At 42.2% G+C, this 19,393-nt stretch overlaps 1 protein-coding gene across 1 annotated transcript in view; it reads right to left on the bottom strand.

Moving 5' to 3' along the window:
* Positions 1 to 19,381, bottom strand: part of LOC117403778 (DNA mismatch repair protein Msh3-like) — a 75,044-nt gene extending 55,663 nt beyond the window's left edge. The window contains exons 1-9 of the mRNA XM_059032159.1: positions 19,035 to 19,381; positions 17,750 to 17,873; positions 16,888 to 17,123; positions 16,052 to 16,264; positions 15,461 to 15,577; positions 15,143 to 15,260; positions 14,175 to 14,323; positions 12,884 to 13,050; positions 5,575 to 5,690 (exon numbers count right to left, since the gene is read on the bottom strand). Coding sequence (XP_058888142.1) covers positions 5,575 to 5,690; positions 12,884 to 13,050; positions 14,175 to 14,323; positions 15,143 to 15,260; positions 15,461 to 15,577; positions 16,052 to 16,264; positions 16,888 to 17,123; positions 17,750 to 17,873; positions 19,035 to 19,199 — 1,405 coding nt within the window. The 5' untranslated portion in view covers positions 19,200 to 19,381. The remainder of the gene's footprint in view (positions 1 to 5,574; positions 5,691 to 12,883; positions 13,051 to 14,174; positions 14,324 to 15,142; positions 15,261 to 15,460; positions 15,578 to 16,051; positions 16,265 to 16,887; positions 17,124 to 17,749; positions 17,874 to 19,034) is intronic.
* Between the last annotated feature and the right edge of the window lie 12 nt (positions 19,382 to 19,393).

Raw genomic sequence — 19,393 nt, 5'->3', positions numbered from 1 at the left:
AATAATTGTCAATTACTAAATAAAAAAAAAAGGAAAAATAAATAAATAAATAAATAAAAATAAATAAATAAATAAATAAATAATAACAAACAAACAAACAAACAAAAACAAATAAATAAACAAATAAAAACAAAACACACAACTACCTCTCATATTTATAAAGTACACCAATGCGGTACCGGCCTGAACCCCACCATCACCAAACCATACGAGCTGAAGACCGCTGGACAGACATGCTTTGTATGCTGCACTCCAAAGCTGTGACACGGATTCCATTGGCTCCAGATGGTATTTTGAAAGGCTGAGTAAAGGTTTACTTTATAATCAGGCATTTGGTTGAGAGGGTATTTTTCTTTCTGTCAGATGTATAATGTTTTAAATCACATTGCTTTTATAAAACACTGCTTAAAAAGGAATATTTTATGCCCTCTGAATCTGCATAATATTTCATTTTTGATCTGTTTATTATTCCATATTTGCTCTTATTCCTAATTTATTACTGTTTCTGTAATCATAAGTACATAAAACAATTTACGAACAAGAGTGGGGCATTCGGCCCATCTAAGCTCGTCCGGTTCCTAGTAGCTGATTGATCTCAGAGCTTTGTCAAGTTAGATCTTAAAGGAAGTGATTCTGCCTCAACAACATGACTAGGCAGCCCATTCCATGCCCTCGCCACTCTGTGTGAAGAAGTGTCGTCTTCCCTCCATTTATCTCCACTTAAACTTCCAACTGTCCTCTGGTCCTGGAAGCCAAGAGGGTAAAGCATTAGCTGCAACTACTGTTTAGTGCCATCAAGTTAGCCCACAGCTCCAAGCAGCACTCGGCACCCACTCTCTTCTTTAATCTGCAGAAGATAATGTCACTGACTGAAGGTCACAACATCTCCAGAAGCCAACAGTCAGGACACAAATGTGTATTATTCAAGTCGACAGGGTTAGCAGATACTGTAGGCCGGAGTTGTGCAGAGGGGTTGTGCAGTGTTAAGCTACAATACAAGTACCAAGCTTGCTGGTTATTACTCCGAAGCTACACCGATATTTCTGTTTGTCACAACACTAAAGTGAAGCTTGCTATCTCAAGGTTCTTCACAACCTCAATGATATTCAGAAGATGAATCCCTTGGAACATGAGGGTAGAAACACCACAAGGTAGCATGGGTCATATTCACAAAACACTGACCATCAGTTAACTTCCAAACAGAAAACAAAACGCTAATGTTACAAAGCCTAAAATAAATAACTCTAGATGTTAATTCAAGAGCTTCTACTGTGTAAATGGTACAGATGGCATGGTGGGAAAGGCTTTTTGAATAAGCCGATACATTATGATATTTGTATTCTCATTTAATATGTACTTCATCAAGTGCAGCAGATATGAAACATAGTGCCCTACAGCCCTACACAGAGCCATACTATGACTTAGTAAAAAAAAAAACACACTACAGCAGATACTAATCCCAATTATGCAGGACTCGTGTATTGACTCGTACCAAGCCCTCTGGTTCTCCAGTTCTCCGGACTCTGGCTGCCAATAAAACAAAAGGACTGATTTTGAGTTTCTACTGACTATGTACTAAGCCTAAGAAGACTGAGGTCCAGCATACATTAGGAAGTATTCTAGCCTAAGAGGCAAAATTCCAGCACACATAGCCCTCGAAATGTACCTTGTTCTTGCCAATAGTTTCTCTTCAATGTTCTTTAGCCCTGAATACAATTACAAGCTGTGGAACAAGAGGCACTAAATAGCTGTTCCATCTGCAGCAAAGATGAACAGAAGGAGACGTGGTCTTCAGTACATCTCGCTAATGTCACAATTGTCACAGCCAGCCCACGACCGTATTGAGCTACAATCCAGAAATATTCATTATGACAGTTCTCAAAAACACAGACAGCCAAAGCAACAGGAACACTGCGGTCTGTAATAAAAGTTAGAAGTCTGGTAAACAAAACTCTTCACATGCTCAGAGTATCTTCTACTTCTAACTGCTTAAGAAACTTATTTTAAACTTGATATTTGAGGCTGTAGTGTGCTCAACACCCCCACAGAATGAGGGGCCTCAGTTCAGAATGCATGAGGCAGCACACAGTCCAAATAAACAAGTCTGTCAGTGACGTACATACCCTGTCACGGCTCCATGGCTGCACATTCTAAATCAGAGCCATTAGAATGATGAACAACATGATGACCATGGTGTTCATCAACAGTATGTACGGAACTGTACAGATAGCTGCAAAAACGTAAGAGTGCTATAGAGTTGGGTGGGTGTCTGGACAGACAGACACCTCCATATACCCCACAATATACTTGTGCTGAATAATGTTAATCCATTAAGTATCAAATACATTTTTCTCTGAAAAAAAATCAGAATGCAAGCTGTATTTATGTCATTTGATACATTACATTTAGACTTAACTTTTGCGGTTAACAAAATTAGACTGAGTTTTCATAACAATATAGTTAGAGAAGATTTAAATAACAGGTCGATGCCAGTTAAATGCTCCAAAAAATGAGACGCCTGTCCTCAAATGAGGACAATGGCATTCAATGGGTTGACACCAAGTTTAATGACAAGCTGATAACCAGCTGGCGCCCGTTTCATAAAAGCGATTTGCGACAGCTCGCAATCGCAAGCACCTCGCAAATAAAAAAAATTGTGTTTCATACAACTTTTGCAGAGCTGCGACATCACCGATTTTCACCAGAAACCTGCAACAGCCAGACAGCAGCCGTCGCAAGTAGCAATTTTCATTGCATATCCTTTTAAAACATACAATGGCGCTCATGCTACTAACTCGTCGTCTGTACGGTAGAGAAATCCGAAGGAATAGAGTATTTAGGGGCCGTCAGATCCTCTTGATGCGTATACATTTTTCAATCTAAAAAATACGTTTGACCACCCTAAGACAACTAATCTTAGGGTGGTCAAACGTATTTTTTAGATTGAAACAGAAACAAATCTAAATTCATTTTATTAAATCAGTTTTAGCCTAACCCAGATATTTGAAATGTACATGTGCTGCATTTTGTAAATGCGTGTGATTTATCAGATCAAGAAATTTGCCATAGATGAATCTCAAATACCAATTGTATGCCCTGCTGTGAATGAGCACCTGCATATGCAGGAAAGATTTTAATGATGCAGTTATCCACAGTAAATGTGCATGGTAACTTTGCAGATTTCATCATGGCTATACTAAGCTGTTACCATAGCTTATCCTGGTTTGCCATGTTTAATAACATGCTTTACCATACCCCGCTATTCTTTACCTGTGCTTTACCATACTTCCACTATGCTTTATTACACTTTGCTGTGCTTTACTATGGGAACCTTTCATAACGGATACTCCAGCTTCTCAGCAAACTCTTGCAGGATACACATGAAGGATCTGTGTTTGCCCTTATGAAACACATTTAGAAAATGGTTCCATTTGAAAAACAATAATAATAATAATAATGAATAATAATAATAATAATAGTTTGGGGCATGAGGTAGTTGTTGTTTTTATTTTCAACCTCATCAAATGAATGTGGCCTGGCTGACTTGCATCTGAACCTTCACTGTACTGTCATGAGCTCATTAGAGCAGAAACGCAGCCCAAGAAGACCCTCCACACTTCACAATGAGAGGCCCTGTAACCATCGCCAGCGTGTTCCATGCTCAACACAGAGCCGCTGTTACCCTGCGCTGCGCTCCATAGACTCCTAATGATACAGCTGCATCTGCAATTAGAGCCGTGAAGCGAGAAACAAGAGCATTGTCAATCTCTGCATTTGCCTAACCAGGCACAGATTTCAAAAGGTCAATTTCCAGTCATTGTATCTCCATAAAATAACACCACCTGCTCAGATATTTAACATGCCTGGTCCAACTAACAACACTCACAACTATTGCAAATATCAGAAAACATACTTTTTTTATATAAATAATTCACACAACAATTCCCAATGCCAATTCCACTGTGAGAAGCCCATTTTCACAGAATACTGCTAATTGCAATTCTAAATTGCAAAAACTGGAGGATAAGTGGAGGATGAAATACAAAGAAAAAATGTCTGACAGACGCTCTGCAATACACCGTTTGGCCACTAGAGGGTCGTTCAATAATGTCAACATTTAAGTAGAACTGCAAACAATGCAAAACAACAAGGTTGTGTGAAATATGAATGAATCATCCTGTACACAATTATTAAATAAATAACTTTTTAATACGTAACTTGGAATTACTTCTGCTTCATTAGCATACATCTTTTGTACAGGTAACTTGCAATGAAGGCTCACAAGAAACCCTGAAATGGCTCAAACGGCTGTGCATCGGGAGTCTGAAACAATACCCTGTATCTCAATCTGAAGGTCTAATAAAGATGGTTCCTCTGCATCTTTTATTTGGTTTTACAGATCAAATTAAAAAACGCATTCCTGCCAATACATAACTGAACAAGCATGCTGGCAAATTCAACTTGAGCGTGAATGAACTATAAAGGACTGATTAACATGCGTGATTATTATCCATATTTCATTAGGTGAAAGCATTGGTCGATCTTGTAAAGCCAATTAGCAGCATCCCAAATCAGAGCAAGACCATATTATGCTAATCAGAGTCTCTTTTTCAATACAGCTTCATGTAATGCTTATCAAGTGCGGTCTAACCTGCCGTCCATCACAGTGTTTAATGTCTATTTAATTGGGATACGGATTTATCATGGGCATATCCACAGCAATATACTGCTAGCCATCTGTATTTTGAAAAAAAAATGCAGCCAGGAGTAAAACATCTAACAATATTTACTCAGACTAAAGCAACAACAAAAAAAGGAAAAACTGAACTGTTCTGGATGGCCCAGTTCCACCTAGGGGAATAAAGATCTCCTACTCCTTACACTCAGTGTCATCCGATCTGTGTCAGGGCTTAGGTTCTGTATAAAGGCATTGATCTGGACCTGCGCAGGGTTTCAAGCTGTATCTTCCTTTGGACTGCAGACTATCATGTACCATTGCCCACGAGAAGAACCACCATACCCTGGTTTACAGGCACTGCTGCACCCGAGAGGGCCGATCCCAGCAGGATCACTGCAGAGAGAAGGGGGGCGAGGGGAGGGGGTGATGAAAATGTCTGGCTATCTGTAAATCAGTGAATTAGCACAATTTTCCCCCGATTTGCATGTTTACAATTCAGATGATGTGAACTCACAGTGCAGTTAGTGTCACCAATTACAGCCTCAAGTCACAGCAGACTGGGGTTCTGTAAAACAGGGCCTCCCAAACAAGGCCCCCATCTCCATTAGGAAAGTGGAAAAAAACTAATTAAACGTCTTCACTCATTACCTGAAGTCCCCCGATTCCCCTCGGGCTGCTGAGCGGGATCAGCCATTTAACGGTTTGACAGGAAAGGAACGTGACGGCTTTTCAATGAAATGACCTTCCCTGAAAACTTTTAATATTTCATTTTAATTCAAACTACTGCTGCCTTTCCAAATCTAAATGAAGACTCTTAATTATTGGCACCAGCGCAATTAAGCCCTCTTATTAAAAAGGCCCGTTGGCTTATTTATTTTTCTTCACATGTATTTTACCTGCGTCCTCGGGGGCGGTGAATGTGTAGAAGTCAGAGACGATCTTGAACGCGTTGCTGTACCCAAAGTGTGAGCTCTCCATCCTCTCGACACGGATCTGCTCATCACCTTGCATGCTGTAAAGGGATCACAAACACAGGAGATGTGAGGTACAATGTTTACAAACAAACAGAACTTGGATTTTATTAAGCTTGTTTTCTCCTGGCACAGAGTTGGGAGTGGAGGGGTGATGACATCACATTTGCTTTTCACTTCTCAAGTCCCGTAGATAGAGATAGAAGCATTACTTAAGCAGTTGGGGGTGGAGGTGAACAAGGTCAATAATAATAATAATAATACAGTAGAGAAATCTAGCTTTCTCCAACCCTTCATATCTGACAGTTAAATATCTTAAGCACAGCAGTAATTCAATGTGACATTGCCACAGGAGCAGGAAAACATGACAACAGATCACTTAACGCTGCATTCAAAATGCCATTCAGACGTTCTCCCACTTTCAAGGACGCGTCTGCATTGTGATAGTTCCGCTGTTACCACGATGACGGAGATGAGAGTCGCACCTCCAGCCCTGCTCCGCACGATGACAGGGAGCAGACGCACGCAGGAAGAGCTCTCGTCAGAAGATTACATTTTTTAGCTCCCAGTTCCTGTCCCATTTGTAACCAGCCTCTGCAATTCCTCTCAAAACAACTTGAAGGCCAATGAAAACAACCCCTTGAATGGAAGCAGCTTCAGACGAACGCAGGCTGTAAACCTGTCAGCAATTCAAACAGTAGAACGTGCCTTTACATTTTAAGAAGTTTAACTGGAGGCGTCGTGTGGAAATGCAGCAGTCTCTTTTGAATAATGGACTGTACTTTCAAAGCTTTCACTGCAGTCTTGAGTTAGCTCCTATTTTTTTTAAAAGAGGTAAAACACCTGTTAATTTTACAAAACTAGAACCAAATCAACCAAGTTATGCATTTCAAATCCTCTAAAGGATTCTCCAGGGGTTTTGCTATTCATTTTGTAACATTAACGTGTGTGTGTGATGCAAGAAGACCGATTTTCTGGGAGGCTGCAATAGAAATGTAGCCAGGAATTGTGTTACTCTTAAACACACATACATATTTTCACATTGCTTTAAAACTGGGTACAAATACTTTATCCCAAACCCTGAAAGTCAGTGGAATTTCTGACACCAATCCATAGATGCATTCTTAAGAGCCAAGCAGACTGATATTTCTGAAGGCTGCAGCCATCAAGACTCCTTCATAACCAGAGTGCATTGCCTCACTGATTCTGCAGGGGGGTGGCAAGCTCTTAACGAAATGGTTAGGCCTGCTGCTTTGAAAACCAATCCTTTATCTGCGTGTCAAAAATTAATTGTGCCCCCTCGACATGGGCTAAAAGCAAGCCTGTTTCCAACAGCAAGACAGCAATCATTATAAACTGAATGCAATTCCCCTCGTCAGATGGTGCTTATTTAACTATGTGTAGACCAGGCTTGTTTGCCTGACCACTGTGTGGGTCCCTTATAGGTTATTGGTTCATGTCATTCCAATAACAGAAAGCAGGTAGCCAGTCTGACGGAGGCTGAATTGGAGTGAATCATGACAAAGGCATTGTCCACTATTACTGCTGTATGTACAGGGCTGGAGAGTACCAGTGTCCAATTTCATCACAGTGAAACCACAGAGTGTTTGGGCGATTCCCGTTCAACTGGTACAGATATTGAGGTGGTGTTTCCTCTATTTTTGGTTGATGATACATACATCTTTATTGACCACTGGGCAGCAGAGTGTTGCACACGACAGGATAGGTTTCTGAGGGGAGCTGTTCGGATAACACAGGGGTTTGTGAAATCATACTTCAGGGAACAGAGGTTTTACTGTACCTAACAAGCACCATTTTAAGACAGCGCACTAAAATGTTTTTCAGTGAGCAACATTCTGGTTACTCTGCGATATTAATAAACCCTCAGGAATGAACCAAGGGAGCCACAAGTGAAGCAAGGAGTCTTCACAAGAGGCATATGCAGTAGCTACAGCTTTAATCAGAAGGCAGCATAGCAACAACATAGCCGTTGCTATGCGAACACTTTAGCTCACCTATGAGGTTTAAAAGAAAAGCTACAAAACATGTACAAACTATTTTACAAAACATTTAAAAAATGTATTAAATGAAGTTAAGCACCATAGCAAAAGTGTAGCAAAGTGTAATAAAGAACAGTGAAAGCATGGTAAACCGTATGGAAGGATTGTAAGGCATATTAATAAACATGGCAAACTATAGTAAATGCATAGTATAGCCATGGGAAAAAAACCATGGTGCCACCGCAAAAATATCATGGTACACTTTTAAAAGGGACATTGGAACAGATTTATCAAGGATGGGGCTCCCGAGTGGCACATCCGGCAAAGGTGCTCCGCGTGGAGCGCAGGATGTGCCCTATAGCCTGGACGTTGCCAGTTCGAGTCCAGGCTATTCAACTGCCGACCGTGGACGAGAGCTCACAAGGGGCAGCGCACAATTGGCCGAGCGTCGCCCGGGTGAGGAGGGCTTAGGTCAGCCAGAGTGTCCTTGGCTCACCACGCACCAACGACTCCTATGGACTGGCTTGCAGGCTTGCCTGTAAAGCTGCCCAGAGCTGCGTTGTCCTCCGACGCTGTAGCTCTGAGGTGGCTGCTTGGTGGGCCTGCAGAGTGAATCAGTTATAAATCTTCAAGACCAGACCCCACTGCTGCGATGTGGTTTTTGCTGAACTGCTGTGTGCCTGCATGACTCCCTCCAGCTGTATGGCAGATAGGTACCATCTAAAACTGCTTATCTGCTCCAAGTCCAGATTCCCTCTCCAGCTTCCTAATCCCAACTTCTGCTAGTCATTCATTTTATACTAGCGGGAGAGGAAGGCTGAATTAACACTGCACAGAAAACCACCCGACAGTTTCAATAAGACACTTGTCTATCTGACAACACACAGCAGACATGACGCTGCTAAACCTGTGCGGGAGACAACACAGATCAAAACTGCGCTTCCCCCGGAGAGCCTTCTACAATTTACAGCACTGAGTATAATTATCACAGTGATAATTTACATGAAATGCTCCAGCCGTCAAGAACAATCTGACAGGCACGCAGGGTCCCAATCTTACGCCATGCTGCCATCAACACCCCTGCTATTTAAATTTATACTACATTTTTGTTATTTGCACCCTTTATCAAATGTTGGACATCTTTAACCCATTACAGAACTTCATTCAAATAACGCGTACTGTGTGTGTGAACCATGTTCTAATCTCACCACGTTAGAGATTACTGAAGGGCATGCAACTCAACAGTGATGCTCTCATTGCACTGGGGTGCTTGCCCGTGTTAAAATCAACAGCCGTTTCACAGGGCAGAGACAAGCCATTTCTTAAAATACAAAATGTCATGACCAAACACAAAACTGCTTCTGGATCCAGTCTGAAGATGCAAACACTGCAGGGTTATAAAGAAAGACGTCTGTTGCAGAGAAGTGCCTCCCATTCCAGGTTTTACTATGAGCTTGATTAGCCACAGTGTATAGGTAACAAGATCAGGTGGGTCTTATTAAACTCACAGTAAAGCCAGGAATGGATCAAACTGCTATGCAATGGGAGTCTTATTTCCATCCCTGACAGGTTACAGTGAAGCTGCCCACTGTTGGATAGTCTAACCTAGTGAACAGTTTTTGACAAGTTTACACACTGTGTTAAAACCAGGAAAATAACCTACTTTCACAATTATAAATCATGAAGACACTCGAGAGAAAGCAAGAACAGTGACACTGGCTGATCACGTTCTCTTTACAGAACCGGGTACTAGTATTCTGTAGTGAACCTGCACACACCTGCACACTCAATGCTGTGGAACTGCAGCACCAGCTGGAAGAACCAAGTCTATTAGACAACAACATAATCTAACAAGGTTCACTTGCTACTTACTACAGTGCAATGAGAATACAAGTGCTAGTGCAATGGTATTATGAGAGAAATGGGAGGCATAACCATACTGCCATATAACCTGTCCCGCTTTATAAAAGGCTGTCTTATAATGAGGAGGGTCTATCTGGCGAAGGAGGCAGTAGGTCTGTCTGTAAGCTACACACTTTCTATATATATATATATATATATATATATATATATATATATATATATATATAAATCTCTAGAGAGAGAGAGAGAGAGAGAGAGAGAGAGAGAGAACCGCTCATCCAATTGTGATGAAACTTGGTATTCTTTCGTACTAGTTATTAAGAGCACCTGAATCTGGGGTATACAGAGGTGTCTGACTGTCTATATATTTACATGTGATTATGGTAGACATAGGTCATGGGGAGTTTCTTTTTCATGACATACTAGTATTCTGTAGTGAACCTGCACACACCTGCACACTCAATGCTGTGGAACTGCAGCACCAGCTGGAAGAACCAAGTCTATTAGACAACAACATAATCTAACAAGGTTCACTTGCTACTTACTACAGTGCAATGAGAATACAAGTGCTAGTGCAATGGTATTATGAGAGAAATGGGAGGCATAACCATACTGCCATATAACCTGTCCCGCTTTATAAAACGCTGTCTTATAATGAGGAGGCTCTATCTGGCGAAGGAGGCAGTAGGTCTGTCTGTAAGCTACACACTTTCTATATATATATATATATATATATATATATATATATATATATATATATATATATATATATATATATATATAATCTCTAGAGAGAGAGAGAGAGAGAGAGAGAGAGAGAGAGAGAGAGAGAGAGAACCGCTCATCCAATTGTGATGAAACTTGGTATTCTTTCGTACTAGTTATTAAGAGCACCTGAATCTGGGGTATACAGAGGTGTCTGACTGTCTATATATTTACATGTGATTATGGTAGACATAGGTCATGGGGAGTTTCTTTTTCATGATACTGAAATGTGTCAATAGTTTAGAGTTTAAATGTTTTCTGAGTGTTCAAAAAATGATATTTACAGCAAAAAGTAAATCAAAATACAGTAACGTTAATGTTTGATTAAGAAGTATATTTTTGTACACGTGTAAACTGTGATCATTGCTTGGAGTTTGCAAGCTGGCTGAAAATAGAAAAGCGCTTTGCCTCTTTTGTGCCGCCCTGGCCTTGGAGAGACAATACACACATGCATTTTTCATTTCCTGCTTTCTATAGAAAACGGAACAAATAGCTATTCACAGCCTCATCAGCACTCGCTACCTAGACAACAAAAAAAGAGAATTACCGAGCAACAAAAGCCTCTGTTGGAAAGGGAGCAAACACACTCTCTTCAGTGGCTTCTGAAGCAAGGGCAGGGGAGCACCTGATACCACGGCAGAACCGGAAACACATCCAAATAAAACCCTAGGGGCATGCACAAACTCATACTCGTGCTCGGAACTGCCTTCAAGAAGTGTTTATCGGCATTTTCATCAAAACTTTCATCCATCAAAAAAGCAACCAAAAGGAAACAAAGAGCTCCAGATAATATTTTCTTTTGTAGGGGGGGAGATGAGGAGTGAAGAGTAAGAATCAAATACTGAACACACACACACATGCACGCACACATGCACTGATAAACACACATACAGACACACACACACACGCACGCACACACACTGACAAACACACAGACGCACACACACACACAGAGACACACACTGACAAACACACGCACGCAGGCATACACACTGACACACATGCACGCACGCACGCAGACACACACGCACGCACACACAGAGCTTGGCCTGACCGAATGAACTCTGAGAGTAAAATAAAACCTGCAGCCCGACCCGTATAAGAAATCATGAAACACAGAAGATGGTATCAGAGCCTTTACAAAAAGCTATCTTCCAAATCAACAACATTAAAAAAAATGCTGGCATCCATGGCATTTCTAACCTATTGCAACTGGGTCATCTTGTTTTCCGTGGTCCTGGCAGCTTGGGTTTGCTTTTCAATTTCTGTAATCACAGTAATGCTTTTTATCTATAAATATCAACTAAAGAACTGAAGAGACCTCAGCTAAACTGAGGAAAAGCAACAGGCCTGAATACTGTGTGGTGTAAGAGGTCAAATACTGCCACCTACTGTAGGCAGCAGGTATTGTTTCCACTGATCTTTTCTCTCTTCAAACCCATACTGGCATGGCATTCACTGAAAAGCATTCCCCTTTCTAAGTGCCCCATAGTAAAAGCATAGCAAGGTGTAATAAAGCACAGTGAAAAGTATGGTACAGCACAGGAAAGCATTGTGAAGCCCAGAGAGGTATGGTAAAGCATAGTTACAACACATGGCACGCCACGGTAAACTCTGTTAAATGCATACTGTAACCATGGGAACAGCATGGGGAAAACTGCAGTCACTGTGGAAAACTTTTAGAAGGAGTCGTCCGAGCACAGGGAGGGACAGTTCAACTTCAGTTTTTTTTAGGTATACTGAAAGATTGAACTACTTTAGTACTTGTTAAGAGGTTTAAATCGATTCAATTAAACAATTTGGATGGAACATGCTTGAGTGTGATCACTCCTGTGGAAAAAAAATAAAAATCTAGATTTTACGAAGCTTTTCTTTCCATAGTCGCGCATACTGAATAATTCAGAACCCTCTTATTGTTGGAAACTGGAATCAAAGTGCAGAGTCTCATCCTTTCTTGCTACTGAAGTCCTCGTGTATCCCTCGTGGACAGTGCAGAGGCAGACACAAAAGAACCCTGTTTCTGTACACAGGCCAAGGCAACGGCACTTTCTCAAATCCATAAAGATCAAATCTTGCTCGGTCAGGGTTCGAACTGAAATACACTTTCAGCTGCACTGGCAGGTATGCAGGGATCTAAATAAGACTCCTATTGCATAGCAGTTTCACCCATTCCAGTTTTTAATATGAGCTTGATTAGTATGAATAACAAGCTCAGGTGTGTCTTATTAAACTCATAGTAAAACCAGGAATGGATCAAACAGCTATGCATTGGGAGTCTTGCTTCCATCCCTGCAGTTGAAAGTTCAGCCCATGTTCAGGGGAGGGGGTTGTATGGTACAGATCAGCCCATGTTCAGGCGAGGGGGGTTGTATGGTACGTACCTCGTGAAGACGATGCTGCGGACCAGCCTCTCAGTCTCTTCAGAGAGCTCTGAGGGGAGCAGGTATGGTACGTACCTCGTGGAGACGATGCTGCGGACCAGCCTCTCAGTCTCTTCAGAGAGCTCCGAGGGGAGCAGGTATGGTACGTACCTCGTGGAGACGATGCAGCGGACCAGCCTCTCAGTCTCTTCAGAGAGCTCTGAGGGGAGCAGGTATGGTACGTACCTCGTGGAGACGATGCTGCGGACCAGCCTCTCAGTCTCTTCAGAGAGCTCCAAGGGGAGCAGGAGCTCCACAGGCTGCACTCGTAGGATACGGCCCTCCAGCTCCGAGCGTGAACTTGAGTCCTGGAAGCAGTCGAACACCACGTCCCCAGTGCTGGGCTGCACCGCCTGTCACACACACACACACACACAACAGAAGAACAATTACCACCCAGAGGAGGCCATTCAGTCCAGCAGTGTTCGTCAGGTTACCAGCTGCTGATTCAAAACGAAGTCTTAAGATCACCTGGTGGTCATGGTCAGGTTACAGTTTTGTGTTTAATATTGGAAATCCTCTGAAATGCAAGAGCACATTAATCCAGGACTTTCAACACAACAAACTGATATCACTGAAAAACAAAGGCAATCAGCAGTGTGCATGCTATACACTAAAACAGCATGCTTTTAAAATAGCTACACCAATATATAACACAGCTTCAAATACAGTTTAACCAATGAATATGGAAGTGTCTGTCCACTAATCTATCCATCTGTATGACACACTTCCATTTTTGCATAAATCTAGAGAATATCTTATCAAATTGCGATTCACATTTCAATGCTAATTCTATGCATACATTTATTGTATGGTCATCAGCTTTTTCATCATTTAGCTCTTGTTTTGAATTAACAGCCATGGCGGGGGTTGTATGTTACTGACATAGTTTATCTGGCTTATGAATTGAGTTTAACACTTCCACACTCAAAACAACATCATTGGACTTTTCAATGTTAGGCACCACACTGCCACCTCGTGGTGGTACTAATAAACTGCCTGTACAGTGATTCAATCTGCATTAACTCTTTCAACACTGCAACCTGTAAACTGGTCAAAAGATAACTGCAGACCGCTCCAGGAGTGTAGAGAGGATAACTCCACTCAAAACAAAGGTATTGAGAGTTCAGGGGGTCAGGGTTAGTTCACTGTGTTCTGCGTTTAGAAATTTATATTCTGTATCATGTTAAGAGATACCATGCTAGGAGCTACCATTGTTGGTACCTAAGTAACAGCTGATTTGCTGAAATACTGTAAATAAACCTGGACGCCTATCTGCGTTTCAAACAAAACCCTCTCTCTCTCTCTCAACAACACTGCAGGTGGAGCCGGTAACTTTTCACGTCTTTCGAATTTTCGAAGTCTACCGTCCCACACAAGATCACTTTTGGCAAAATAACATGTACTGTAAAATGTTATGAATTGTGCTGTTTTGATTGTCTGAGAGTGACTTCGTGCTACAGTATGCCTCCCTTACCACCATGCCGATGGTGAGCTCCTGTCTCTTCCTGTCCTTGCTGCTCCCCCAGGTCTCGCAGATGCACAGCAGGTAGTTATTGGGGGCGTCCTCCACAACCACATCCTCGGCTTCCTCCAAGTCACCCAGCTTCAGCAGCGGGTTCACATCTGATGTGTCGTTAAGGGAAATGAGAGGAAAGCATCCTACACAGCACATGTCTTGTGTGAAAGAACACTACAGAGACACATCGATAAAGGCTAGAAGCGCAGGATAAAAGTGTGGTTATCATGACAGACAGGGTGACGGACACAGTCAGCACATAGGAGACCCCATTTTTTGAATGAGGACCTAAACAAAATCACTGCGCATTAAGGGGTGGATTTAACTCTTTAGGGTCCGCCCCATGTTAAAAACTCTGCCAGCGACCTGGCTCTCCAAATCTTTTTATTCAGGCACTGCAAGAGACAGCCCTGCTTGCGGGGCGCAGTTCAAAAGAGGGGGCTTGAGGCTTTCAAACGAGGTGTACCCAGACATGTACCTGTAACCTTTATAGTTAAAGAGTTATAGGCACAAACCTAACAGTAATTAACAGGCGAAAATAGCCTGGACCCTAAGCAACTAGTACTCTGCCAGGATAGCGACGGATAAACATTTTAGAGCATTTTACAGTACCGGGGAATCCTGGATGGACGACAACAGATGCTTATTTTAGCAGTAGTTGATTCCCCAGTGCTGTAAATTCCCTACATAAATCCATTTGTGGTTTACCCTAGCGTGGTACAGTGGGATCAGGTCAACACCAGTGAAGCGACAGAAAATACGCTCTAGAATACCAAATACAATAGTCCATGTCTTGCACAATCATTGCACATAAAAAAACGGGCACATATACTCACATGCGTACATAAGATGAATTTACTGGTGTGCAGTTTTGGAGTGCCACAGCATGAAAGGCGCTCTACAAAACTGAAGTTGTGAAAGGATACCTTCCCCCACCAGCGTGGACTTGGTGTAGAGGGCAGTCAGCTCCCTGGTGAAGAGGGAGCTCTTGTTTCCTCCTACAGCTTTCAGCGCTGTCGTCTCAGTCTGCTTGACCACTCCTACCTGGAGAACAACACCACAAGCACACTTCTCAGATTAACTCTACCCAGAAGAACATGAGAGCAGGACAGTACTGCCTTCCACTTGGGATGGCACACTGTTAAAGCTGACCACTAAAGTGTCTTTAAACAAGCCGAAAGCTTTCAGTTATGGGGTGAAGATGGAGCAGGGGATACAGGAGGGTAGTGTTTGGAAGAGCTGACCTTGTGTCCCTTGGAAACCAAGCGGCGGACGTGCACAAACAGCCTGTGAGTGGGGATGCTCGCCGTCATGAAGCTGTGGTCGAGGTAGCAGTAAATGTTCAGTTCACGTGACGCAATCTTCAAGGGGGAAAATAAAGATAAGATCACATCAAACAGCCACAAATGTATTTTCAAAATGTACGTGTTCCCCTGCTAAGCCCCACAAAAAGTAAAGCACACAGACACACACACGCCTAAGATGTATTTCAGAGTCCTTGAAGTTAATGTTATGTTTTTAACATGACACGGAAAATCAGTACAGATATATTACACAAACAAAAACACAAAATGCACTGTGTTCTTTCTATATGAAAATATGTTTAAAAAAATAACAACAATAACAACAACAACAACAATATGTATATAAACCGACATGTTATTTCTTACTAATGTATTGTTCTTTGAGTGTCGAGTGTTGTAGGGGAACAGGTTAATAGTTACACTCTGGTGTACCAGACATACTATTAAAGTGTGCCTCAGTTGTTTGTTAGCAGTTTCTCAACATTACCAGACAACAGTGTATAACAGAGTAGCGACCCACAGCAATCTTACCTCAGCATCTTCCCCAAAGAACCTGTACTTGTATCCGCACTCGACACACAGCAGGACGTCCTTGTGCTTCTCCTTGATCTCCAGGAACTGCAGCTCCAGCGGGGTGTAGATGCTCTTGGTTCTTCGGTTGGGTGTGCTGCTGTCTGCACCGCTCTCCCTGGACACCCTGCCCTTTCCAGTGGCAAACTGGTTCAGATCGAAGCTCGGCCCGCGCTGCAGGGACAGTAAGAAACACAAGCTCTCTCCTGAAAACTGCTCCAGTAAATATGATCCAAGAGATAAGGACAAGAGGTACTCAAACAAGGACATTGGTGCTCGTCTGGTTCCTAGTAGCTGGTTAACCACAAAACGTTGACTTAAAGGGTTCCAATTGAATCTTAAAGGATCCCAATGACTCAGCATGAACAAGATGTCCCAGTAACCCATTTCATACCCTCACCACTCTGTGTAAAGAAGAGTCCCCGACCCTCTGTCCTAAGTCTGTCTCCACTTCATTTCTAATGTCCATTGTCATCTCGGGAGTTTTAATTTGAAACTCGTACAAATGCCAACATTCCCAATTCTATAGAATTTATTCAAAGCCCACTTGGAATCAACATTAGCTATTTGAGATCTTAAAAGAACTTGGGCTCTACTTCAATGATTTACACAGTAGAGAACCTAAATGCAGCCACCCTTCAACTATAATCACCCAGTCAAAGTCCAATAAAAAATCAACAGCAAAACAATCAGGGATTAAGAATGCTGTTGCACTGATGAGAAGTTTTACATTCATATATTCATTATTTGGCCCATCTCAATCCATTCCTACAGGAATGTGATGCTCTGTGCAGTACCTGCTTTTTAGTTTTGGACTCAGTTCCCATTTCTTCAAAGGAGCCCTCCGCTGTGATGCTGCTGTTCAGCGACTCGCTCAAGCTGCTGTCGCTCTGGCTCACAGACCCTCTCTCCCTGCCAGACAGACCCTCCTTCACACTGCTGCTGCTGCTGCCGCTGCTGCTGCTGCTGAAGCCCTTCAGCCTGCCAAGCGTGGACGAGGAGATGCGGGCTCGGGAGAACTCCATGGGCTCGTCTGTGTGAAAGAAATCAAACATATAACAGAAGGTGTGCATGTCACATGTACACTGCCTGGCCACTTTATTAGGACCGGTCTACACTGATTGGACATGGCATCACCCTGGTATGGGGCATGTTCTCGCTGATATACCCTGGGTCCTGTAGGATTACTCTGGTGGGCTGAACGAATGCTGTCGTTTACTTAAGCCTTGTTGGGGATCAAGTCCACCCAACAGTGCTACACGTATACCCTGATGGTGAGGGCAACTTTCTAGACAAATCTGCACCCATCTGCAGTGCCAGACCTTTGCACAAAGGGTTTGAGGAGCAAGGCAGAGACTGGCCACCACAATCCAACTGCACATGTTTGGGGTTCATTTGAAAGGTGCATTCGTCACCTCGATCCCCTGCCTACCTCTCTGCAGCAATGGCATTGCATATTAATGGAGTGCCATCCCTCAAACTTGTAGTAAAACCTGGAATAGGCGAATCTGCTATGCAGTAGGAGTCTGATTCAATACATAATTTTATTCAAGATGAATTATTCAGTTCTGAACTCTACTATCTCTCCATACCAGGAGATATTTGTGTCACGCAGGAGATAAAACCCTGAATGAGGTCATGCTCACACCAGCTACTCACCTTTAACCTCTTTATTCTGCACAGAAATACAGTCTTCATCATCCTGAACTTGTGATAACTTTGTCCGTTTATTGCTAGGTTCGTTTTCTGAAGAGTGTTTCTTTTTTCTCCCTGATCCCGGTTTCTGGAGGGCAAAAAGAAATATTTCCCTGCATTATCTATATCTGTCTGGAGTCATGACAAGAAAAAATGTGGTCTTCATTTCAGGCCTATTAGAAATCTACACCTTTAATTCATTCAGGGAAGATGGCAGCACTGTACATCATCATTATTTACACATGTTCATGGGGAACGTCAGCAATTTGTGTAGTCTCATATATAAAAGAATATTTGCTTTTACTGTGACTGTGATTAGCCACAGTGTACAGGTAACCAGCTCAGGTGTGTCTAGTGAAACCAGGATTGGATCAACCTGCTATGGAATGGAAGTCTTATTCCCATCCCTGAAATACTAGAGAAAACACTATTACAATGTGACCGGTCATCTTGTCCAGCCTGCAAACTGACTTGATCCAGCTTTACACAGTACTTTATGTCACAGTTGCTAAATGTGCATAGCTAATTAACCAGATATGAGGGGCAGCCCATTACACTAAAGCGTGTGCTACAGGTCACATAACACCTGTCTATCGCCATTTAATACATGCTTGTATATAAATGTACATACATACATGAAAGGGAACATTGTATATAGTTAACTCACATCAAAATGAGAAAATAAGCAACATATATGTCATTTTCCGGTTCTCTAAAATGTGTACAGTGCAAACTGAATTAAATCAGAATCGTGTGTGTTATTGTTGATAAAGAGCCTATTGTATTTGGGTTTTGTAGGAATATAATAAGAGGCACCTCAACTCTTAAAATGTTTTTTTTTTTTTTTTTTTTTTTTTCGCACTGGAAGCGGATCGTATAGTTAAACTCAAGGGAAGCACTGCGTTAAAACATTAGCCCAGTTAGCAACATTCAGCACTATGAGCAATCAGTTACCAGCAAAGGTAATGCATGGAAAGTTAACAGTGGTCGTGCAAAGAGAAAAACAAATGCAATTTCCTCAGCTCCTGAAACAGCTCCTTGTCTCATTCAAACTTAGGCTATAGAACAACACACTGGTTACCTCCAGTACGTGTGCTGGAGAATATGCAACTTAGGGATAAACCAGCACGAACAAAACTAATGCATTGTGGCATTCCATTGACTGGAAACAACCTACTCTAAAATCCCAAGGTTTTACCAGGCAGCGGAAGTAGTAACGGTATGCTTTCCGCATCGCCCTTTATCTTACCTTGTCCCCGGACTGTGATAATAATAACGAGGCTGGTTTTGAGTTCATTCCATTGCCGGTTGAAGAAACTGCACTGCTTGTAACTTTATTATTATTAACCGGCTTAAAGAATTTACTGATAGCAGCCTGTTTGCCAGCACTGCTGCTTTTGTTTGCTTTTGGCATGATACATATAATAAATGTATACACGCTTATTCCAGAAAAATGTACCTCAGGACATGAACTGAACGATGCTTTCTGCAAACCTTTTCAAATGCTTTGAATAGACACTAGTATGAAGGTATTACAGAAACCTTGGCGCGTTAATGACGTTCAATTGGCCCGCCCCTTTTCCCCCAAACCGAACTATATGGATTTAA

The sequence above is a fragment of the Acipenser ruthenus genome, chromosome 1, assembly GCF_902713425.1.
Source record: "Acipenser ruthenus chromosome 1, fAciRut3.2 maternal haplotype, whole genome shotgun sequence".
Classification (NCBI taxonomy): Eukaryota; Metazoa; Chordata; class Actinopteri; order Acipenseriformes; family Acipenseridae; genus Acipenser; species Acipenser ruthenus.
Note: the sequence above shows the minus strand (reverse complement) of the source record. Positions and strands in the feature narration are given on the sequence as shown.